The sequence below is a fragment of the Myxocyprinus asiaticus genome, chromosome 8 (assembly GCF_019703515.2).
Source record: "Myxocyprinus asiaticus isolate MX2 ecotype Aquarium Trade chromosome 8, UBuf_Myxa_2, whole genome shotgun sequence".
Lineage (NCBI taxonomy): Eukaryota > Metazoa > Chordata > Actinopteri > Cypriniformes > Catostomidae > Myxocyprinus > Myxocyprinus asiaticus.
The window spans coordinates 43,279,352-43,305,226 of record NC_059351.1 but is presented as its reverse complement, the minus strand read 5'-3'; the positions used below and the strand labels follow the sequence as shown (position 1 = coordinate 43,305,226).

At 39.8% G+C, this 25,875-nt stretch overlaps 1 protein-coding gene across 3 annotated transcripts in view; it reads left to right on the top strand.

Moving 5' to 3' along the window:
- LOC127444569 (F-box only protein 41-like) overlaps positions 1-25,875 on the top strand; it is an 83,508-nt gene that overhangs the window by 19,587 nt on the left and 38,046 nt on the right. For 2 of the 3 annotated variants that reach the window (XM_051704016.1, XM_051704017.1), the window contains 2 exons: positions 2,802-2,831; positions 5,645-6,633. In XM_051704016.1, coding sequence (XP_051559976.1) covers positions 5,915-6,633 — 719 coding nt within the window. In that variant the 5' untranslated portion in view covers positions 2,802-2,831; positions 5,645-5,914. The remainder of the gene's footprint in view (positions 1-2,801; positions 2,832-5,644; positions 6,634-25,875) is intronic. The other variant, XM_051704018.1, reaches the window with a different exon arrangement.

Genomic DNA, 25,875 nt, shown 5'->3' with positions numbered 1-25,875 from the left:
AATGTTAGGTTTTAAATAGCAAATTTTTTTATTTTTTTTTTCATTGTTATTAATTAAATTATTTCTCCCCAATTTTGGCATGCCCAATTCCCAATACGCTCTAAGTCCTCGTGGTGGCGTAGTGACACCTCAATCTGGGTGGCGGAGGACGAATCTCAGTTGCCTCTGCGTCTGAGACAGTCAATCCGCGCATCTTATCATGGGGCTTGTTGAGCGCGTTACCGCAGAGACCTAGCACGTGTGGAGGCTCACACTGTTCTCCGTGGCATCCACGCACAACTGACCACACGGCCCACCTAGAGCGAGAACCACATTATAGCAACCACGAGGAGGTTAACCCAACATGACTTTACCCACCCTAGCAACCGGGCCAATTGGTTTCTTAAGAAGCCTGACTTGAGTCACTCAGCACACCCTGCATTCGAACTTGCGAATGTGTGTTAAATGGCTAAATTAAATAAATAATTAAAAAAAAGTTTTTACACTCTCTGGTTGTCAAACTTGTCTTGTCTTGCTTTTGTTTGCAGATTCCACTTGGTTTGATATTTTCCGCAACAAAATTTGTAATTTTAAGTGTGGCTCAAGTGTCCGAATATTTTTTGAGGCCATTATCTGCTTTTAGGTATTTATCATTTTCAAAGCATTCTTTTAACACTTGTAGCATCTTCTTGTGGAGTTGTTTGTACTCTGTTCTAGAGGTCGACCGATAGTGGATTTTGCCGATACTGATAACTATGGTGGTGGGATTGGCCGATAGTTTTTAAAATTAATTTATAGTTGTTCAACCAAAATCCCAAAAATAACCATTTTGCAAGATTTGGTACAAAACCGACTTTTAAGTATAAAAAACCCAAAACACACCGGGGACTTTTATTTGTAAATGACGAAATGATGAAAAAACTATCGGCAGCTATCGCCATAGATTTCCGCCGAAAACGATAGTTCCAAAAGCAACTATCGGTACCAATTTATCGGGAAAACCGATATATCAGTCTACTCTGTTCTGCTATATCTGCCTCTGCCCAAATCTGCGAAAACCCATCGACTTAAATTTACCCTCTTCTCAGCCCATTCCAACACTCTTCCTGCATTCTTTGACTTATCCAACTAGTCCTCCTCTCCTTGTTACCTTTGTGATGATTCATCATAACTGGCTGGCTTTTTTGTATCTATTTATTACCGTGCTTCACATTCTGAGCTTGTATCCGTGGCAGCTATGGACCTCCATCTTGGGTGCAGACAAGACTCAAATGGCTCTCTGCTCATGAAGATCAGAGCTGATGGCAGGAATGTTGATCGTGACGTAGCATCGAACCAGTCACTCATTCGTAATCTCTGATGGTACAGGGTTGTAACTTTCTCTAAATGACTGCAGTTCAAAAGAGCTCTTTGATGGTTTTAGTTAGCCTATGTTTTTCCTCCTTAACTTCCTAATGATTGAGAAGGGCCTAATTAAAAGCCTATTTGTTATCCCATTACAGATCCAAGACGAGAGTATTCAAATCCCATTAGTAATGAAAAGGTTTACTCTGTCTTCTCTGCTAAGGAGGGAGGAGGTTATAAAGAGAGAGACAGACCCAGACAGAGATCATTTGTGGCACAATAGGGACAGACCAAGAAGGAAACAGACACCAATAACGATGTGCACTCCAGAAAGAATGACATATGAAGACATCCAGATAATAAAACAGATTGCACAGCTTGAGAATTCTCATGTGTTTCTGCACTTTTAAATGTGTGTCACAGTAGATGATATAATGATGATGCTGTTAAATCAGAATGCAGCCTTAGGGCAAGAGCCCAGGTTTTGTACTGTGTGGGAGAAGAATGTCACTAAAGTAACCAGACGTGATTTGACGAGCCAAGGACAGCAGATGTGGTCTGGGTATTGACAAGATTAAGTGTGTTGCCAGATTTGTTTTTCTTTTTTTCACTTTTATGCAATGATATATAGAATGAGACTGTAGTTGAATATATGTAACAGAAGATACTATTGATAATTTTGGGAACACTGAACCTTTACCATTCAAATTAAGTCTGAACAGTGGAAGGCAAACTACAAATATGGTTACAGACAAATAATCAACCATGATATTCTATAGTTATAATAATCAACTTTCTCTAGTCTGTGGAATACAAAAGAAAATGTGAGGCAGTATGTTAGCTTCGGTCACCATCTTACTCTTTTTTTTTTTTCATACCATGAAATTAACACAAATTAAGCTCAATCAACAGCATTTATGGCATACTGTTCATTACCACAAAAAAAGTATTTCAACTCATTGCTCCTTTTCTTTAAAAACAAAAAAAACAAAAATCGAGGTTACAGTGAGACACTTACAATAGGAGTGAATGGAACCAGTTTTTGGAGGGGCAGAATTGTGAAGCTAATAATTTCATGAAAGCACTTACAGTAATTCTTCTCTCAAACTTGTATATTATTTGAGCTGTAAAGTTTTTTAAATCATTGTTTTTATGGTCATTTGGGGGTTTACGGCGTTGTGTTGTCATGGCAGCAAAGTAATATTTGATTAAAGTTTAAATAGAAAAGGTAAGTAAGCCATTTTAATACACTAAAATCATAACGTGCATACTTGTTTAGGTCTTGTTGCTATTCTTTTGAAACAGAGAATATTTTAACGTTTATGGATTGGCCCCATTCACTTCCATTGTAAGTGCCTCAATTTAACCCAGATTTTCTTAAAGAAAAGGAGGGACAATTTGAAATACATTTTTGTGGTAATCAACATTTGTGCCACAAATGCGGTCAATTGAGCTTAATATTTCTTTAACTTCTTTAGTGATCCACAGAAGAAAGGATTTGGAATGAGGTGAGTAAATGATACATCTTTAATTTTGGGTGAACTATCCCACTAAGAAAGTGCCACCTAGTACTACTACTATGTATCACAGCATTTAACCTTATCAAAAATGTCCTGTTGGGGCCTGGGTAGCTCAGCGAGTATTGACGCTGACTACCACCCCTGGAGTCATGAGTTCGAATCCAGGGCATGCTGAGTGACTCCAGCCAGGTCTCCTAAGCAAGCAAATTGACCTGGTTGCTAGGGAGGGTAGAGTCACATGGGGTAGCCTCCTTGTGGTTACAATTAGTGGTTCCCGCTCTCAATGGGGCACGTGGTAAGTTGTGCGTGGATCGCGGAGAATAGCATGAGCCTCCATGTGCGGAGTCTTCGTGGTGTCATGCACAGCAAGCCACGTGATAAGCTGCATGGCTTGACGGTCTCAGAAGGGGAGGCAACTGAGACTTATCCTCCGCCACCCGGATTGAGGTGAGTAACCGCACCACCATGAGGACCTACTAAGTAGTAGGAATTGGGCATTCCAAATTGGGGAGAAAAGGGGATAAATAAATAAAAAATGTCCATTAAGTTGCACTCTGCATGGCACAAGCCAATAGGTCCAGTTTCTGACACGGCTTTACTTAAACCAATCAGGCAATTACACCTTCTGTCAAAAAACATAAAACAGGTAATCACCACAACAGCTTTTACTCAAATCCAGCAGAGCAGCCTTAAAGAATTTACCCTCCTCCCCAGCTCCACTTGTCTAGATCTGCCTTACTTGTCTCTCTTATATCAGCTGCAGAACGTTTCCAACAAAAGCAGCATACTGAATAATGTCAAGTAGCAGCAGCAGAAGTGTGCATAAACCAGATCTTGTCCGCCAAGTCCAAACCTACTCCAATGTCATTTACATTAATAAAATCCTTTATAAACTACTCCGCGAGTTGTCCCAACTGAATGATTTTTATCGACGTTCTTGATACTTCAAAGGCTGCAATGGTTGGTTATGATATACTTCACCTGATCCCCATTTAAATGCATTTAAGGCTATAGTCCACTGGGACCTAGGTCGAAATTCATTTCTCTAACATGTATATAAGATTAGTACTCAGCATTTCAGCTGAACAGGTGCTCATTCTTATCTGCAGTGTGCACAATACTGTGAGAATGAAAAGGGTGGGAATTGGAACATTAGGGAACACTAATGGGGATTAATAACACCTGTACACTAAGTCTAGGTGCAAGTGGGTTTGGCGAAATTTTGAATGCAAAGTGCTAATGGGCTGGGTTAATTGCAATTTAATTTGGAGGTTCTTCTCCGGTTATTGCATCGTCTGCATCCTATTATATAGTCCATTGCCTGTCAAGCACCAGAGATATAAACAAAGAAAGCACATTCATAAGAAGTGGGTAGTGTAAATGGGCTGTACGCCATGAATTAGAAGAGTAGAAATATGGACTTGCTTTCTTTTTTGCATTAACTGTGTGCTTGTTGAATGTCAGGCATATTTCTATGACAGTGACACACTCCTTTTAAACTCATGGAAAATGTGGCCTCATCAGGATTTAAACTTAGGCTCCGTTAAATTCTAGAGAATTTAAATATTATTAATAATTTTTATCTGCTCACACACAAATCATTGCCATAATTAACAGTTATTGTTTTTGCCTTCCAAATCTAAGTTATGATGCTTTTGGGAAATGGGCTGCAAAACTAAGATGAATCATAAGATGGATTCTACGATCTTCTTAGGTTTACAATGCTTTTGGGAAACGAGGCCCAGGTTAGGCTGTGGATGCTTACACGCACTTTACTACTGGTCGATTTTAATTTTATTGAAACATGAAAAAATTTAACCAAAAATATTTCTAAATTCAAATTACACTTCAAAGGAAATGAAATTATAATAAAAATAAAGAAGTTGTCAAAAAATCATGCCAAATCCAAACATTTTACCCTCTCAAAAGTTCTTCTGCCCCTTTTGCAATGACTTCAAAATCACTCTTTGACAAAAGTGGAAAAATACCAATATAAATTAGATTATATATACAATTGTAAATATAGCCTAGACATAATAATAATAATAATTGAAAAAAATTTGGAATGCCCAATTCCCAATGCACCTCGTGGTCACATGGTGATTCGCCTCAGTCTGGGTGGTGGAGGACGAATCCCAGTTGCCTCCGCGTCTGAGACAGTCAACCCGCACATCTTATCATGTGGCTTGTTGAGCGCGTTGCCATGGAGACATAGCGCGTGTGGAGGCTTCACACCATCCACTGTGGCAACCACGCTCAATGCCCCACCGAGAACAAACCACATTATAGCAACCATGAGGAGGTTACCCCATGTGACTCTACCCTCCCTAGCAACTGGGCCAATTTGGTTGCTTATGAGACCTGGCTGGAGTCACTCAGCATGCCCTGGGATTCAAACTAGCGAACTAATGAAATCCAGGGGTGGTAGCCAGTGTATTTTACCACTGAGCTACCCAGGCCCCCTGGAGGAACTGATTTTAGTTATATTGTATGACCTGCTTTATTTAAAGCATTTGTCTCTTGGTTTCTGGGGCAAATTATTATAGTACTGCTGCTGAAAGTTGTTTATGGTTCATTGTCGTTGTAACTTATCCTTTATTGGAACTATTTATTGGAAATAACTTAACTTTCCCCTTTACTGAGGATGTCATAATGGAGCTCCAAAAAAGAAATGTTTTCCAGTTTGTGCAGCTTTGAGGGAGAGATATTTGTATTTAACCATTGGTTTTATTCTATCTGTGGGTTACTTAATATTGGATATTACAGTTATTTTGTGTTGTTCTGTTTCTTTCTTTATCTAGGACAAAAGGTTGGGACTCCAAGGATGACAGACTTAGTGCAACAGAAAGAGACCTAAGAGTAGTCAAGAACTTATTGAAGAGCTAATTCAAGAACGTGTACATTGTGACTTAGAAGGAGAATGTGTGATGATCCTTCCTCAGCCCCTACCAAACCCAGCTTATCCGAGATGAGTGGTCCTCTGTGGTGCCCGACCACTGTACCTGCCTGCTCTTGGCAGTGCTTGGTGACGTGAGCAGATTGCTCCATCCTGGCAGCCACGGGAGCGTGGAATGGCCTCTTTGGACCTCCCGTACCGCTGTCCTCGCTGTGGGGAACACAAGCGCTTTCGAAGCCTGTCCTCTCTGCGTGCCCATCTGGAGTACAATCACACCTACGAGACCTTGTATGTGCTTTCCAAATCCAACAGCGTTTGCGATGCCGCTGCACTACTCCCCATAGTGGCCGACGGTGCTCTCGCTGCTGAATCTCGTTTTCCATACCGTGAGCTTCCCTGCTCTGGTGAAGAGCTAGGCCTTGCTCCCTCCTCTACTGCTCGCTACTTGCCCAATGTGGAGTTTCCCCTTGGCGAGATCCTAGTGAAGACAGCCATGAGCACCGGTGATGCCTTGACCGCCACTGGGAACAATGCTGTCGCAGTGGCTGCTAATGTGGCCGCCAGCACGATGGAAGCGGCTTATGAGGAGGGCCTGGCTAGGTTAAAAGCTCGAGCTTTTGAGAGGCTAGAGCTGGATGAGAGGCTGGAGAAGCTGTCGCAGGAGGTGGAGCAAAAGATAGCATCACGCGTCGGCCGTCTGCAGGCAGAGCTGGAGAGGAAGAGCTCAGAGCTGGAAAAGGCCAAGCTGGAAAGTGAAAGGCTTTGTCAGGAGAAACAAGACTTAGAGAACAAGGCCACCGAGCTTTCACGGCAGGTGGATGTTTCTGTGGAGATGCTAGCCAACCTCAAGCAGGATCTGGTTAACAAGGAACAAGAGCTGTCACAGAAACAACAGTAAGTTACATTCTCTTAGATATTGGGATCTTTGGGATCAACCGACCAATATTGTTTTTTAAAGACCGATACTGACTATTTTTATGCTTAATTGCACGATAACAGATTTTTAATTGTTTTTTGGAATTTTAAGTCTTGGAATTTGCACAAATTGTGAGTCTTGTTTGTAACTATCGTTTAAAAAATATTAATCAAACTGATTATCGGACTATCTCTATTCATGACCACTTCCTATATCTACAGACAAAATGGCTTGTTCAATGAATTATCTGTAGTTTCAAGTTTCTTGGGTAGTCCCTCTAAGAGTTCATATTTCTAAACAAGGATAGCTTGAGATCTATCTGTAAACAGACCTGTAAACACAAGGCCATTGATTTTATAACTTTCAGCCCCAAGTATGCCACATTTGCAGAAAGTTGTGAATAAGCGCATGTACATGTGCTTATTTCACCTTTATGCTAATCTGGCTCAGTCACACGTGTATTATCCACTATTTTGATTTTAGGTTGAACTCCACACAGGTCTAACAGTAAAGACTCTCAGCTGTGAGACTAAGTTGCACTATTGTTTTTCTCAAAGGTTGTATGGGCCAGAGATTGAAAACCCCCATCAGATGAATGACAGGACATCATAGCTGAAATAGACCAAAATGCCTAAACCTTATATAATCCCTTAGCTACACAGTCACAGTCTGGGAAAACAATATGAACTTTTGTGCTCTGACAAGTTTCTTATTCATAGGTAGGTTAGATCAAAGGAGTCAGCTTAAGATTTCCCCCATTAATGATTGCAATCATTTAAAAAAAAAAAAAAATGTTCAAAAGCTTTCCCCCAGCAGGGTATCTTCATTAGAATATAGAAATGATGTGCCCTGCCATTAGTTTAATAGTTACTCACAGTTGAAGAACTTTTATTAATTTCCTCATAATCATAGTTACCCACAATGTGTGTGATCAAAGAGAGGAACCAGAATATAAAGGACATTTATACTTTTCATGTGAATCTGGTGTTTTGTCCTCCCATAACTTCATTAACATTTTCAGCATACACAATTTTTGCTCCTCATTCAAACCGCATTATAATAACACCAAAGCAATACAATAATCTTTCATATCTATGGTTTTAAAAAACATTGTATCCACAAAATGGTACATTTCTTTAATGATCCAGGAACCAGATTTGTCAAAGTGGTGTCATCTCTCATTTCTTTGTCATTCGGAAGTACTATTTAACTTAGTTTACAATTGGCGGTGCAAGAGGTGTTTATATATATAAATATACTGTATATATATATATATATATATATATATATATATATATATATATATATATATATATACCCTTATGTTGTTCAAAACCCATATGCTGTTACTTTTACTTGGAACATAAAAATAGATATATTAAGCAGATCTGTTCCATAGAATAACAGTTTATATTGAGCAGGAGCTGTCAAGCTTCATGAAGGACAAATACTATAAAGTGTACTTAAAGTTTCAGTATAAAGACATCATAAAAGTTGTCCAAATGTGCACTATTTTCCAAGCTTTCTGGGGCCATAGAAAAGCTTAGTGTTGTATGAACTACTTTTATGGTATTATAATGATGATTCCCCCCCCCTTGACCTTGACAGCAGAGGTCAATATGAAGTGTTTTTATATGTAAAAGAGCATCGTTAGGATTCTTGAAGAAAAGATTGATTTAAGATTCTTTGGGGGGTGGGGGGGTAGAATGATGCACAACTTGAGGACCTTAAATAATTTTGTGTATTTTCTTTTTGCTAGCCAGCTGACGTCATGTCATTTTACAGATACATCAGTGATGAAAAGAAATTCTAATTATATTCGTCTTTTCTTTGATACAGCAAAAAAAAAGAAAGAAAAGATTACTGAAACTGGCATAGCAATGCAGACACAGTGTTTGTCTTGTACTCTGTGAACTTAAAAAAAAAAAAAAAACATATCTTTTAAAACCAAAAATTAAAACATTTTGGTCACATTTAAAAAAAACTTTAACACATTTAAAGCCTTTATTCAGAAAATTATAATTTTATCGTCTTTACTATTTTAAAGGACCGAGTACCATTATATTTGTGACCTCAACACCTGTGACCCCCCCCCCATAAAATGGTTTGGTCCCCCCCCCAATGTTCAAGACGTGGTTATGGCCTTGCCTAGAACTCCTTGGTTTCACCACACTTAAGCATGTTGAGTCAAAAATCGATCATATAAGCCTACTGCCATGAATATGCCTATAGAATGGATGCTACACCCCTGAATGAAGCTCTAGTACTTTTAAATGAAAACAAGTATGAAGAATAAAAATTGATTATGACAGAAATTTCACAGAGAGTTAAGGATAAAGTTTTTTTTCTAGCGCAACCTGAACACGATGCCACACACAAACATCCGTAATAATTAAATCTCAGAACAAAACACCACTAAAACATACATATCCTTGTCAAAAAACTCAAGTGACAGTGAAAGAAAACCATAAATGGGCAAATCGTCAAACGCTGTGCATATTATCTCGCATGAACAACATAACAAAACGAATCAAAACGAACAAACTCTGAATATTTAGCAGTTATTGTAATTAATATAAATCAATCATCAATAACTCAACTCCTCAAAGCAATGGCATGCAATTCATTGAAATGATGAGTGGTGCGCTTTAACTAATCCAACCAGCAACAAATTAGAATAAAATTAGCTTTTAAAACTTACCAATGAAGTTCACTATGCAGGTCTGCACTCAGTAGCGGTCATCTCCGAGGCTCATGTCAACAACTTGACATACATATGATCGAAGCTTTTGATTGGCTCAGGGACAAAGGCAAACTAGCCCCTCAGGCCATCGTTGAATGCTCGTTGCACATGCGCATGACGTTCTCCAAATCTCTGCTGATTAACTTTGAGGACAAAGGGCAAGCCCCACACATAGCAAATGAAAAGGGTTAAAAGGATTTAACACAGCAGACCTTGATAATAATATAATTTCTCGAAAGAATTTCTACTTTTTCTTGTATAATGGACATAAAACAAGTTTAAGATGTGGAAATTATATAATTTCTTAAATTCACGATGATGCCACGCATTTTGCACAACAGCGCTACCTCTGGCCAGGCATTTGGCAAATGCTCTTCTCCAAAGCCACTATGCTGCATTCAAGCTATACTGTACATTTTATCAATATGAGCGTTCCCTGGGTGTCAAACCCATACAGTTGGTGTTTCTTGTGACATCCTTGCTCTACCAATTGAGCTGCAGGAACTGCTCTTTATGACTTTTGTCAAGCATATTACTCCGGTAGTATCTCTATGTTCATGCCTCTATCAATTACAATTACCAGATTCAGCACTGATTGCATCCCTTTTCTCTGTAGCCTGTATCTCGCATGTCTTTAGGGTTTGCATCCTTCTGAAGGCATTGCAGTCATTCCTTGTTGACTGCAAATATTGTAAAGAGAAACCAGCTTTGAACCTGCATTAGACCAAACTCCAAATTAAATGACAGCTGTCTAATGCTATTTTCTAAAGACATGTTTTCCTGCAGCAGTGCTGCAAAAGTTTTCATTAAAGTCTCTGTCTTACAGCTAATCCAAATATGACTCCACTTTATGGGCCATTGCCTCAAATTGCTATTGTCTTTTATCAGTGGACTCTGCTGAAACAACTGCACTGAGACTATCAACCTCATATCATGATTCCTCTGTAGCAGCCCCTGCTGAAACTCAATAATAGGTTATCATGGTTAGATTTCACTGTCATATGGGAACAGTGACACTGAGAGGAAGTGATAAATGCAAGCCATGAGGTTACTTTAGTGTAGTTTTATCACATGGTATGGGCTCATAAGACATAAATTCAGTTGCTTAAAACGTTAAAGGAATAGTTCACCCAAAAATGAAAATTTGCTGATAATTTACACACCCTCAGGACATCCAAGATGTATCTGAGTTTCTTTCTTCATCAAAACAGAATTTAAGACTTTTAGGATTTCATTTCAGGCCTCCTCCTCTAAACAATGCAAGTGAATGTACTCCATTTCTTGATGGTCCAAAATGCATATTTAGGGTGCATCAAAATAATCCGCACGACACCAGTCGACAAATAAAGTTCTTCTGAATGCAAACGATTGATTATTTTGAGAAACAAATCAATACTTATATACTTTTTAACTACAAATGTTCGCTTCTGTACATCTCTGTGACGTGCGCTCATGAGAGGGATGACATAAGCTCGTTGGTAAGGTCACGCATCATGTGGGGTCAGGAAGCGCGTCATTGTTTACAAGATAAACTTGTGCCATTCACAAACCAAAACAATTTCAAAACAATATTAAAAAAATAAATAAAATCATTTCCAAATAATAATATATAAATAAAAAAATGATGTAAGCTCGTTGGTAAGGTCACGCATCACGTGGAGGTGTCAGGAAGCGCGTCACTGTTTACATCGTTTTATTTATATATTATTATTTGGAAATGATTTTATTTATTTTTTTAATATTGTTTTGAAATTGTTTTGGTTTGTGAATGGCACAAGTTTATCTTGTAAACAGTGACGCGCTTCCTGACACCTCCACGTGATGCGTGACCTTACCAACGAGCTTACATCATCCCTCTCATAAGCGCAGGTCACAGAGATGTACGGAAGTGAACATTTGTAGTTAAAAAGTATATAAGTATTGTTTTGTTTCTAAAAATAATCAATTGTTTGCATTCAGAAGAACTTTATTTGTCGACTGGAGTTGTGTGGATTATTCTGATGCACCCTAAATATGCATTTTGGACTGTCAAAAAATGGAGTACATTCACTTGCATTGTTTAGAGGAGGAGGCCTGAAATGAAATCCTAAAAGTCTTAAATTCTATTTTGATGAAGAAAGAAACTCAGATACATCTTGGATGGCCTGGGGGCGAGTAAATTATCAGCACATTTTCATTTTTGGGTGAACTATTCCTTTAAAGAATGCACTTTGAAAGCCATTCAGATTTGGCGCCCGGCTGAAAAGCCGTTACTGGTCAGTACGCTATCAGAGCCAAAGCTTCGGATTTAGATCAGTTGACTCTGTATCCTGAGAACTTAGAAAAGGAATTAATAATTCTGTGGAGGGAAGGCATAGATCTAGTGGGGTCGGAGACGAATAATAAAACATAATCTACGTAAAGCAAAAGCTTATGTGCAATACCTCCCACCACCACCCCTGGAAAATCATCTTCCTTTCTTATAGCAGCTGCTAATGGTTCCAGGGCAAGACAGAACAATAATGGGGAAAGAGGGCAATATAAAGTAACTTAATCCATCCAATAAAAGTATTCCCTAACACATATATTTCCAAAATCTTAAAAAGATAATCCCATTCTGGGGCCTGGGTAGCTCAGCAAGTAAAGACGCTGACTACCACCCCTGGAGTCGCAAGTTTGAATCCAGAGCGTGCTGAGTGACTCCATCTAGGTCTCTAAAGCAACCAAATTAGGGAGGGTAGAGTCACATGGGGTAACCTCCTCATGGTCGCTATAATGTGGTTTGCTCTCGGTTGGGCGTGTGGTGTGTTGTGCGTGGATGCCGCGGAGAATAGTGTGAAACCTCCATACGCGCTATGTCTCCGCGGTAACACGCTCAACAAGCCACATGATAAGATGTGCGGATTGATGGTCTCAGACGCAGAGGCAACTGAGATCCGTCCTCTGCCACCCAGATTGAGGCGAGTCATTAAGCCACCACGAGGACTTAGAGCACATTGGGAATTGGACATTCCAAATTGGGGAGAAAAAGGGTAAAAAAAAAAAAAATATATATATATATATAGGGCTGTTCGGACAGTCAAACAAATGTTCAGTGAGCTAGCCCATTCAACTGCTACATTAGTGCAACAGATGACCCAGTCACTCCAATGTCCTGCAAGAAATTCTCCACAAAACAAACTCCAACCAATAGGAGTCATAAGCACAAAGAATGTGCAGATTCATCCACAACACTGTCCCGAAGGAGTGCTGCTACACAAAACAAACTCCAGCCTCTACGCGGAACCAGCACAAAAAGAAAAAAATAGGCGCTCAGCTTCCTCGGAGGGTCAAGTGGATGTTCAGTGAGTCACGCTTACTTGGCTGCAACATAAGAACCACAAAATAACTGGACATTGCTTGCTGGGGACATGTAAATACTTTCCGGCCATACTTAGGATCTATTCTCAATTTGGCCGGGAACATCAGTGCAAAAGCTACCTCCCGTTGATGTAAGAGTTTCTTGCATTCCTTGAATCGATCACGTTTCTCTCTTGTCGAGTTCGCAAATTCTGGGAACAAGAAAATGCTGTGGTTCTTCTAAGAAAGCCTTCCATTACTCCTCGCCTCATGTAACATGAGATCTTTATCGGATGATCTCAGAAATTTGGCCAGAATTGATCGGGGCCTGTCTCCCTCAGTGGAACCTTGTGAGCTCGCTTGATTTCCAGCTTATGGCCTGTTATGTCAAGCAGATTCGGAAAGAGCCCGTCCAGGAATTCCACCATTTTCTGACCCTCTGCTCCCTCAGGAATTCCAACAGTTCAGATGTTATTCCGTCAGTTACGATTTTCCATATCCTCCAGCTTCTCCCAGACACGTTGCAAATCTGCCTTGGTCACTAGCGGATTAGCATCTAATTCCCTCTCCAATGACTCCAGATAATCGATCCGTTTCTCGACATCCCCCACTCTTGTAACCAACTCAGTGAATTTCATCTCCATGGCCATGATCGATCAACGTATTGCAGCAAGATCCTCCCAGTCAGCAACGACCTTTGTCAGCATTGCTATATGTTCAGCAATTCTAGCAGAATCTCTTTCACCTCTCCGGCCAGATTGACTCCCTGGCTCGAGGCCTCCGGAGGGGCATCAGCATGAGCATGTAAGTGTCTTTTAATGTCTTCAGAGCCCGAGGATTTTAAATTCTTTGACATATTGACTTCCTAGAACATTTATGATCAGGGTGTATTGAATCTCAAGGTTTCAAAGTATCAAAACTAGCATTCAAAAGTGCGCAGATCTTGGCGTTCACACGACCGAACCTTGCATGGCGTCACGTGACTTTAAAGGCTTTCCTTTGTTATTTTTTCTTTCTGAACATTACTTCCACAAATTCTGAATAATACTATTGCTATGATTTGAGATCCGAACGGTTTCAGCTATCAAATCTTGAGTATGAAAGTTAATAAGTAAAAAATTAAGTTAAATGTAAAACGACACCACCACTGAGGGGACACCTAGAGTTAAAAGCAGGTTAAAGCACTGCCTTAAGTGGTCACAGTGGTCATAACTATCCATCCCCTATTCAAATAGAATATCACATCTCCCAAACTGATTTTTATTCCATAAATTGATCGTAGCAGTTGGGGGTATTCACTCTGTAGAGTGGTCTGAGATTTAGAGAGTCATGTGGAGTTGGGTAATCTCAGCAGGGCTTCATTTGAAAGATATACCCGCTGTGATTGATTTGCAGCTGCCTGTGGATTAGAGCTTCCTTGAGAGGCCGGTCACGCACTGCTGGCAGGTAGAAAGAAAGAGGCCTCATTTTCTTCTCTCTCCCTCTCACCTCTCAGTTTTTTTACCCTCAATACCCTTCCTCCATTCTCGCTTTTTCCCTCTCACTGTCACCTCGATGTTGTTAGCACCACATTTCCCCATCTGATATATTTTTTGTGTCAGGGATGAGCCGCCCTTTCCGTCTCTTGCTTATTTTTGTTTTATATTACATAAGATTGAGTACCTTTCTTAAATGTCTATGCTACAGTTATCCTTTGTCTCAGCACGTATAATTTTTCACACTTCATAAGAGACAGATCATCCTTATGTGAAATTATTGGGTCCTCATTTGTATTACAATTCCCTATTCAGCTGTTTTAAATATGAATATACATAGAGCTGATGTCCATGGCTTCCATTTTATGCTAACTTGAGGTTTGTGGATCATGATTGATTTAACTCTTTTGCAATAATAGCAACTTAGCACCTCTGTACCATACCTCTTTCTTTTGCAATCAGAGAGTCATAGTGTCCATCTTGCAGAGGACAGAACTGGGAATAGGAAATTGGAATACTAGCTGTCAGGCACGGCTTGTCTATGGGGGCAGGTAGGGCAGAACCCCAACCTAAATATTCATCCACTTGAAAACATATGAAAACACTGCAAAAAATGATTTTCAAGACAAGTATTTTTGCCTTGTTTTCCCATAAAATATCTAAACATCCTTAAAACAAAATGAATTTACTTGAGAGGCAAAACTGCGTAAAATATTAAGACTTGTTTTCAGAGAATATATCTTGAATTAACCTTATATGTGCTTGGAACAAGAAAGAACTGTTTGCCAAATGGGTAAGAATAAATGCTTTCATTAATCTCCATTCAAATCTTCTTTTGTGTTCTGCCTTATAAAGAAACTCTTACATGAAGTCTTACATGTTTGGAATGACATGAGGGTAAATAAATTATGACATACTTTTTGGGTGAACTATTCCTTTAATAACAAAAACTAAACAATGTCAATAGCAGAGCCAGCTATCGACAACAGTGAACAACATCTGAATATTACATTTTGTACACAGAGCTCCATGTTCACTATATAATGATGTAGTCAGATATCACACTTGTTTTAGGTTCAGCTGAGTTACTAAACCTGTTTAGTCAAGCTTATGGATGCTCACCCACAAGTACATCAATATATTCAAGTATGCATGACCAGCAACTTCATAAAGACATTTTTGCCCACCTCTCACCTTATTTCTGCCAACTTTTCTCTCTTCTGTTTCTTGTATCTAATTATCATTCATACTCTGTGGGGACTGTGTGTTGCTTACAGCCTTACATAATACTTTACTGTGAATACAGTTAGCTGCTGATTACCCCTCTGCTGCTGTATTATGTGCACATAATTTATATGCCAACATTGTTGCACTCAGAGAATGAGATAGTTCTGGTTCTTTTTTCCATGAAAAACAAAAGGGGATATTAGGCAGAATGTTAGGGACTGACAGCCTCAGTCACCATTCACTTTCATTGTATAGCCAAAAGATGCAATAATGATTGGTAAAAAAAATTAAAGTTATTGGTGACTGAGACTTTTATGTTCCACAGGAGACAGAAAGTCATACGTGTTTGAAACAACATGAGGGTGAGCAAATAAATTATAATTTATAATAAAAATGTTAGTACACTAAATAAGTTGTCTTGTTTTAGCTATGTGCCCACTCTCCCCTACTGGCAGTGCTGGAAATAAAATGTTCTTAAGAATGCAAATCAGTATGCAGAATACATTTAGTGTGTGAATTGTCTTTATGAGTATGACACTCAAATGATTTTCCATTACAGCTTTTAAAAATGATACCCATGAATATTTACATCATGCTACGATGATGCAGTATACAAGTTGGCAGATACTCTGTTACATCCTGTGTATGTACTTTATTATAGTTAAAAAAGGCATGGAACATAAAGAATGATGATAGTATATTTTGAGCACAGAGTTTTTTATATTTACTCATCTCCTCACATTTCCGTTTCATGCTAAAAACGTTCTAGACCACCTTGCCTTAGTCATCCTACCACATGTGAATGGAATATCATCCTTTCAAAGTGAATGGAATGACTTGTGAAAGCACTTTACCGCTTGATGTGCTGTTCATACATTCTTTGTTGTAGCAATAAAAAGCATACAGTAATTGTCTAAAGACATATCTTTCAGCCAGCCAATAGTTGTTTCCATGGAAACAAGTCCGGAAACCAGTCTGTAGTCTCTGACAGATCAAGGTTTCTCTTTAAACATTTTCCAGCTGTTCTAGAGGTATCTTAATTCAAGCTGAACCTAGTCTGCTCGCAGCACAGGCAACATCATATCTGAACAGTTTCAATTTGTTGCTCTCAGATAAGTGCCGTGTGGAAGTACAGTGTCCAAGCACAAATGTTATCTTACAGTATATTCTGTAAGGTCTCTCTGAACACTGTGGTCTAGTTGTGTGCTTCATGTTTAGTTTGATGGATTGACGCTTCTTTCACACCATGTACTAAACAGGATAAAAGGTATTTCTTCCATGTAAATAATTGTTTTTTCTCCTAACTAGCTGCAACTGTAACTAGCTACAGGACATCTTATCGATTGCTTGGTTTCTATTTCTAAGGCGTCAAGCTGGGTAGCCCTGCCTGCTCACTGTAAACACTGATCGGTCCAAAATCTATATTTACATTAAGTCATTTAGCAGACACTTTTATCCAAAGAGACTTGCAAATGGGAAACATAAGAGAAGCAATTTGTCATACAAAATTCAACAATGTCTGCAGTATCACACTGCCAAGTGGCTGGAGTAGTATAGATGCTAAAAAGAGACAGACAAGGATTTTTTATTTATTTATTACATATTAAGTGCATTTATTACATTTAAGTGCAAGTGCTCATGGAACAGATGTGTTTTCAGCTGGTTCTTGAATGCTGAGATGGGATCAGCAGATCGAGTGGAGGTTGGAAGCTTATTCCACCTAAGAGGAACAGAGAAATATAATGATTGTGTTAGGACATAGACCAGAAGGAGTGAACTGAAGTAAGAGGGTGCTGTTACATTGGCTGTCCTGAAGGCCAGAGTCAAAGCCTTGAATTTGAAGCAGGCAGCTACAGGTAGCAAATGGAGTTAAATCATGAGTGGGGTGATGTGAGCCCTCTTTGGCTGATTGAAGACCAGAGGCGCAGCAGGATTCTGGACCATCTGCAGTGGCTTAATCGTGCTTGCTGGGAGGCCGGCCAACAGGGCATTACAATAGTCCAGTCTTGAAATGACCAGAGCTTGGACCAGGAGCTGGGTAGCATATCCAGACAGGAAAGGTCTGATTGTCCTGTTGTTATAAAGTGTGAACCAGCAAAACTTGGTTTGAGATGTTGGCAGTGAAGTTAAGCTGGTCATCCACCATCACTCCCAGGTTCCAGGCTGTCCCATCAAATATGTTCTGATAGGCTGTGATTGTACTATACTTTAATGTTCTGTGTGGACTCACAAATTGCTTGATGCTGGAATATTATTACATTACACTTGGTTGGGATATGGTGTCAGACCAAAAACTAAAGATCTAAAAAAAGATCTAAATACTGTCTTTATGAAAATATACAAAAGGGTAGGGTGTAGGTGTAGGGTTAGGGAATAAAAAAAATATCATTAGCTCAGGAGAGAAACTTTAGAAGTCAGTGGAAACTCCCCACCATGACTGAAAAACAAACATGTCGGTGTGTCTTTTTTAGCTGACAGAAGCTAGAGCAGAAACACTCCACAATTTCAAATGGCCATACCTATAATTCCCTCAGTGAGATGCAATCAGCCATGCACAAATTTGAAAGCCTGACTGCCACTCCCAGCACACTCTGCTTGTACCTTACTGGAATTTAGATCTCAGCTTTCTGAGCAGGTGGTCATATTATACTCATGTTCTCTTGTGAAAATGTTTCAGTCAGCACAGAGGCTGTAAGCGGTACTTTTTGGAAGAAGTGTGTGTTTTGATTGGGGCAGACAGTAGGAGACACACTAAAATATGTCATGCTGCTTCGCCTACTTAATTGTGTTCACTTTTCATATCATTCTAAGTGATCAGCTAATATATTGGCCAGGCAAATTAATATAGCTTGATATAAATTTTTAAATCCCAAGAGTGACTCACTCGCAAATGCAACCAAATTTCATGCTGCGTGACTTAAAATGTCTATGATTATCCAAATGGCTCTATCTCTCTCTCTCTCTCTCTCTCTCTCTCTCTCTCTCTCTCTCTCTCTCTCTCTCTCTCTCTCTCTCTCTATATATATATATATATATATACATACACCGATCAGCCACAACATTAAAACCACCTGCTTAATATTGTGTAGGTCCCCCTCATGCCGCCAAAACAGCTCTGACCCGTCATGGCATGGACTCAACAAAACCTCTGAAGATGTCCTTTGGTATCTGGCACCAAGACATTAGCAGCAGATCCTTTAAGTCCTGTAAGTTGCAAGGTGGGGCCTCCATGGATCAGACTTGTTGGTCCAGCACATCCCATAGATGCTCAATCGGATTGAGATCTGGGGAATTTGGAGGCCAAATCAACACTTTGAACTCTTTGTCATGTTCGTCAAACCATTCCTGAACAATTTTTGCATTGTGGCAGGGCGCATTATCCTGCTGAAAAAGGCCACTGCTATAAGGGAATGCCGTTGCCATGAAGGAGTGTACATGGTGTGCAATAATCTTCTTGTAGGTGGTGCATGTCAAAGTAACATCCACATGAATGCCAGAACCCAAGGTTTCCCAACAGAACATTGCCCAGAGCATGACACTTACCTCCGTCAGACTGCCTTCTTCCCATAGTGCATCCTGCTGCCATCCCTTCCCCAGGTAAACGATGCACACGCACCCGGCCTTCCACATGATCTAAAAGAAAATGTGATTCATCAGACCAGGCCACCTTCTTCCATTGCTCCATGGTCCAGCTCTGATGCTCACATGCCCATTGTAGGCACTTTCAGATGTGGACAGGGGTCAGCATGGGCACTCTGACCGGTCTGCGGCTCCTTGGACCACTTTTGGTAGGTACTAACCACTGCATACCAGGAATACCCCACAAGACCTGCCATTTTGGAGATGCTCTGACCCAGCTGTCTAGCCATCACAATTTGGCCAGTGGCGAATTCTCAGGGCCAGCAAAGCCTTCTCTGTTGGCCTGACATGCCAAATAAATAAATATTTTTCATCCTTTCATTCTCAATCACCTTTTTGCCTATGTATTTTTAATCGCTTTCCACTCTTAATTAATTTACAAACAAACAGAGAAAAACGAAAAGTTTATCCAGTAAGAATTTATTCCTTGATGCTTACAAGCAAAGCGTGACAACTTTTTCACAAATCACATGCCCAAAGCAGTGCGTGAGTTTGAGCTACACCCCCTCAGGCCTTTAGAATTTCCACAGAATCCCTCAACAGTGCAAATGAATGGGCAACTAAAGTCAGATTGTCAGATTCATCAGCCAGTCAGATTGATTTATTTGTTCTTGGTGGGTGTGATCTTTAGGATATGTCCCGGTCAAGGCCTTCTAGCTGGCCTTGAGTGACGCAATCACGCTTTAAATAATGTAATTTGAAAGCGAAGAGCACGAGATCTTGCTGACAAGTCGACTGTCATTACTGCCGCTATCGCCATTGAGAAAGAAATCCTTATGGATTTAAAAACACGAGATGTTCTGCATGACCGTGTGATTGCTTAATTTATTAAACAGGACAGATTTTCACTTCAAGTAAATTGGTAAGTGCTTTTTGCATTGTTATAGCAACATCAGGAGTTTTCTAAGTGTAAATTAGGCTTCTTGAGTATTCAGTGTTGGATTAAGTTTTGAAAAGTAGTGCTGCCTTCCATTCAACTCGGAAAGTCGGATTTTACAATTTCCTACTAGGAAAGGTGCAATGGAATGCATCTTGAAGTCAGAATTACAACTTGTAGGTTCGTGCAGAAATTCTCAGCTCCGATTTCGCCGAGATGCAGGGGCATGATGTCACACAAACCTGTCGACAATCAGGGAGATATACAAAGTGATAAACATTCACTTTATTAAGTAATATCGATAAATGAGCTCGTTTCCACATTACATGATATTAAAGCTTGTTTAACAAACGCCTGCAGAAACAGGTGTATAAAACATTATAATCTCTTTTGATAATCGTACACCTGAAGCACAAATGCTAGAGCTGCAGCATTGTTTATCAGTTGGGTTGCTAGGAGACATCTCTAAAAATATTCAAACCCCTGCTAAGCTAACAAGAGCATTGCAGTTTCATTTCCTTAAACGTTATCTTCCGAATATCAGGGAATGGAATGCATTTATGATCGGAGATATCAAGTAGGAGTATCCCTCATCCAACTTGAATGGAACGCAGCATAACCGTGTATCCTGTGATGTGTATTTTGTTGATTCTTGTATTTCATGTCTTTTATTTTGAAAATTCTAGTTCCTGTTTCATGTCATGTGGTTCCCTTGTCATGTGATTTCATGTATTCCCTCCATGTTCATGTGTCTTGTTTTCATTGGTTGATTGTCTTGTTATCTTGTTTAGAGTTCTGTTTGTTCATTGGTTTGTTCTCCCATGTCCATGTATTTATACTCTCATATTTTCCATTGTCCTTTGTCAAGAACACGCGTCATGTCATGTCATGTCATGCCATGCCATGTCATGTCATGTCATGTCATGCCATGCCATGCCATGTCATGCCATGTCATGCCATGCCATGTCATGCCATGTCATGCCATGTCATGTCATGTCATGTCATGCCATGCCATGCTATGTCAAAGTCAAGTTTAAGTCTATGTCAAGTCGTTTATGTTTATTATGTTTCGGATTCACATTTTGGATTTCACATATTGTAAATAAATTGCACTTGGGCTCATCTTTATCATGTCTTCATCGTCTTCGTCATTGCCAGTGCCAGCAGCTACGTACGTGCTCCTGTGCAATTAACAGCATTATCTGAGAATACATTTATATCCAATGTAAGCAAAATGGACATTATAACTGAAATATATGCAAATTAATCTGAATCAAATTGAAATCAGAATCTAATCAAATTGAGAGCTTCTGTGAATTGGAAACAAATCGGGAAATCTGTATCAATAACCATGAAGGAAAGATAAAACACATTGTAACGGGGTAAAGGTGGGCAAGGAGGAGGCGGGAACCGGTTGAGCAGTCAGCAAAACTTTTTAATGACTTAAATTAACTTAAATCAACTTAAACACAAACACACAGACACACACAGCAGCTGCATGTGGCTCTCTCTCTCCCGAACTGGCGCCTCCGGCTTGTCTTTATTCCCCTCCTGGCTGATTAGCCCGATTCAGGGCCAGGCGTGTGTCTTCACAGCCCTGACCCACCCTCCTCCTCGTCACACTTCTCCATCGCCGACTCAGGCCAGGGAAACCCCTGGCATGAATTAATCCCCTCCCTTCCTGGAGGGGGGGGGGGGGGGGGGGTTGCCCTTCCACCCCTGCCTGCCAGCAGGTCTTCCTCGCTTTTCTGGAGCCCTGGGTGAGACGAGGGGAGGGAAAGGGGTGAGGGAAAGTGCGAAGCAGAGCGACAGAGAGAGAGGAAAAAACTGGCTCGCCGGTCCCTGGACACGCCGTCGCCTGGTCCTCAGCCACTCCTCCGACCACTGGCGGCGACAGCTCGCTCCTCCCCCGGCGGATGGCAGCGAGTCCTCCGACCCCTGGCAGACGGAATGGCTCCCAGGTTTCAGCACCAATGTAATGAGTTCAGGATGGGCAAGGAGGAGGTGGGAACTGGCAGAACAGTCAACATAACTTTAATGATGTAACTGAACTTACACACACACACACACACACATTGGCCATGCGTGTCTCTCTCGCTCTTGAACTGGCATCTCCGGCTTCCCTTTATCTCTCTCTCCTGCTGATTACGAGACTCAGTGCCGGACCATGCCCTCCGCCTCGTCACACACATTTATCAAGCTGACCAAAGAAATTAGGTGCCAGCCCTTTAATTATTACAAATGTCACTACTGCAGTTCAAGATACATTGAGAGGCAAAGGCAGACTTGCATTGTATATATTGCATTGTATGAATGTGTGTGTGTGGTAATACACAGTGAACCCATGCTGCTCTGGCCTGCCTCCACTTTACGGGGCCTGTAATTAGCCTGATGTACACTCTGTTGATTGACTGTCATTCTCTCTGAATGACAGTTGTAAAAAACATTGTGCTCAAATTTGCTTTAATTTCTCTGAGCCAGTTGAGAGCAGTCATTACTTCATTAAGATCACACAAGATACAGAAGATCTGCCGTAAGGAAGTTTTTTAGACATTCGCTATTGTTTATATTCTGTTGGGTTTTTTGGTTAGACTAGTACTTTTTTCTTATTAGTTATTGTTTGTTCATTTGTTATTTATTGTCTGTTGTCTCTTTATGCAGCTCTTCAAATGAAGACTCTTTTGTTAAAATCCCCTGTGCATATTCAGTTTTTATCTTAATGCAAACATCTTTCTGGTACAAAGCATTATTTCATGTTATAAGAAATCCTTACAAAGCTGTAAATCTGCACAACAACAAAACGTAGAGTTAAGTGAGGATATTTTAATTTTGTTCTTTTCCTTTAGTAAATGGGTGCTTTGGCAGATACAGTTTAATTCTGCTTTATATGCTCATCAGACTGACTTTTACCTCAAATACACCAACTTTGTGGAAGCACACACATTTTAGGCCTGCTGATGTATCAAACTTTATCGCCAGCTTTGTGTTTTTTAATTATGCCTAGCAAAATGTTTTCATTTGTGTCCTTTTGTCCCTTGTACGTACACATTTCAATGTGACGTGTGTCATTTCTTTGTTAAAACACTTTCTCCTGGGGGCTTGGGTTGCTCAGCGAGTATTGACGCTGACTACCACCCCTGGAGTCACAAGTTTGAATCCAGGGTGCGCTGAGTGACTCCAGCTAGGTCTCCTAAGCAACCAAATTGGCCCGGTTGCTAGGAAGGGTAGAGTCACATGGGGCAGCCTCCTCGTGGTCGCTATAATGTGTGGTTCTTGCTCTCTGTGGGGCGTGTAGTGAGTTGTGCGTGGATGCCGCAGAGAATAGCGTGAAACCTCCACATGCGCTACGTCTCCGCAGTAACGTGCTCAACAAGCTACGTGATGAGATGCGTGGATTGACGGTCTCAGGTGCGGAGGCAACTGAGATTCGACCTCCACTACATGGATTGAGGTGAGTCACTATGCCACCACGAGGACTTAGAGCGCATTGGGAATTGGGCATTCCAGAAAAAAATGAAGAAAAAAAAACACTTTCTCCTTTCCCAGCTTAAAAGGGTAGTTCACCCAAAAGTAATTATATGTCATAATTTACTCACACTCATGTTGTTATAAACCTGTATTTTTTTATTTATTTTTTTTACTTTTTTCTCTGTGGAGCACACATGGAGATAATAGACATAGTGATTGCCTCAGTCACTGTTCACTTTCATTGTATGGAGAACAAGATGTAATGAAAATTAATGTTGACTGAGGCTAATATTCTGCCTAAAATTTCATTTTGTGTTCAATGGAAAAAGAAAGTCATACAGGTTTGAAACAACATGAGAGTGAGTAAATGATCACAGAATTTTCATTAATGGGTAAACTATCCCATTAGGTGGCTATCCATTATTGCTCAAGAGAAGCATCCTGTAAGTAATAATGCTAACATGATGTACTCCAGATCTCTGAATTAAAAAAAGCTGCAGCACAGACTAACATGATAATTGAATACAGCTTGATCTTTATCATTGTTATTTATTTACAGGATCATTTAAGATTACACAGTTACGTAAATGTCATTGAGATTACATTTATACACATTCATTTTCCTGCTTTATTAACTGATGCTTTTAATTCTTGTGGCTAATCAGATAATCAGAGTACAGGAGCAACTTAATTTTTCTTGCTTTTAAAGAAGTATTCAGAATTGCAGTAAATATCTCAAAATAGTCTTTAGTATAGTTGCATGAAACTGTTACAATCAAGCTGTGTGAGAATATGTTTGTAAAGAAGTGAGAGTGATGAAGAGAGAATATTTTTGCATATTTGAGAGAGGGGGAAAGAGAGAGAGCAAGTAGCCTGGCATAGCTGAGGTGATGGTGTTGACAGAAGTGCAAGCCAGTGTTTATGTGTGTAGAGACATTTCCTACACAAAGATAACAGTCGACTGGCTTTCATTGGCTGTCTGCATGCTCCAGGGATTTGCAGAATGCTGGAGGAGATAAACAAGCATGAGAAAATGGGCAAATGGGAGGGAGAGGCGATGAATATCAGATGCCCTTTTCCCATTTGCTGAGGTGAGACAGGTTTTAAATTCGCATGTTCTGTAGTCTTTCATTTCTTTAAAGGAAATATGTCATCATATGGTTTTGGTATATGGATCAGTTCATGTACAAATCACAGCTAACATTTTCGGCAGTCTTGGAAATTGCCAATGGAAGACATGCTCAACTGTTGCTTCTGAGATTTGTCTCTTAAAGGGGTCATGACATACTCTCTATTTATAATTTTATTATCTTCCCTGAGGTCCACTTATAATTTCAGTAAAGTTTTTTTGCACCAAAACTTGTCAAAATGCTCGGTTTGAAGCTGTTTGGCCCTTTAAGACTTCAATGTAAATGCCCACTTTTCTGATTGGCTAACTTCGTGCTGCCCTTCAAATACAGCCATATTTGAAACTCAGTCGGGAGAAAATGAACAAGCTTCACATTATAATTTAGAAAACTGCATTTCAGAGTTAACACACAATGTACACCCAACAAATTTCATCTGAATGTATCAAAATTTTCACTCAAGCACAGCAACTACACTACCATTCAGAAGTTTGGAGCCACTTGCCTGAAATGTTTCTCATGATCTTAAAAACCTTTTGATCTGAAAGCATATGCTTAAATGTTTGAAATTAGTTTTGTAGACAAAAATATAATTGTGCCAACATATTAATATATTTAATTACAAAACGAAAATTTTATTTAAAAAAAAAAAAAAAAAAAAACTTTTTGAAATGGATGACTAGGACCGAATAATTAAGAAAAGCCAAGAGTACATTTTTGCTAAATCTAGGCAAAATGTGGCCACTATGAAGATGCTAAAATATAACATAGTTTTGATTTATTTTGGATTTTTTTGTCACAACATAATTCCCATATTTCCATTTCTATTATTCCATAGTTGTGATGACTTTACTATTATTCTAAAATGTGAAGAAAATGTAAAAAAAAAATAAATAAAGAATGAGTAAGTGACCCTAAACTTTTGAACGGTAGTGTATTAAACAGTCATGATATTTGAAACATTTGTGAATGAAACTTTACTCACGGGGCTGGTAGTGTTTTACTGCCCCATCTTAAAATAACAGTTCCTTTGCAAAGCAGGAATCTTATTGTGACTGGTTCACAAGCAGTCCGCGCTGATATGAACCAAAAACACATACAGTCCACACTGAAATGTTCTGAATAAGCAAACGTAATACAATCCATGGTGATGTTGGGTGCTTCAACAGGCCAAAGCAGAGATGCTGATCTTCACAGAAGCGACATCTTGCATCTTCCATGTTTGTTTATACACAGAACAGCATGTGTTTCTCCCAGAGAGTGGCACCAGCAGAATGAGACACGTTTTTAAAAGTTGCGCTTGTACCACTCTTAAAACATGGCGCACATCACCAGAAATGCATTGA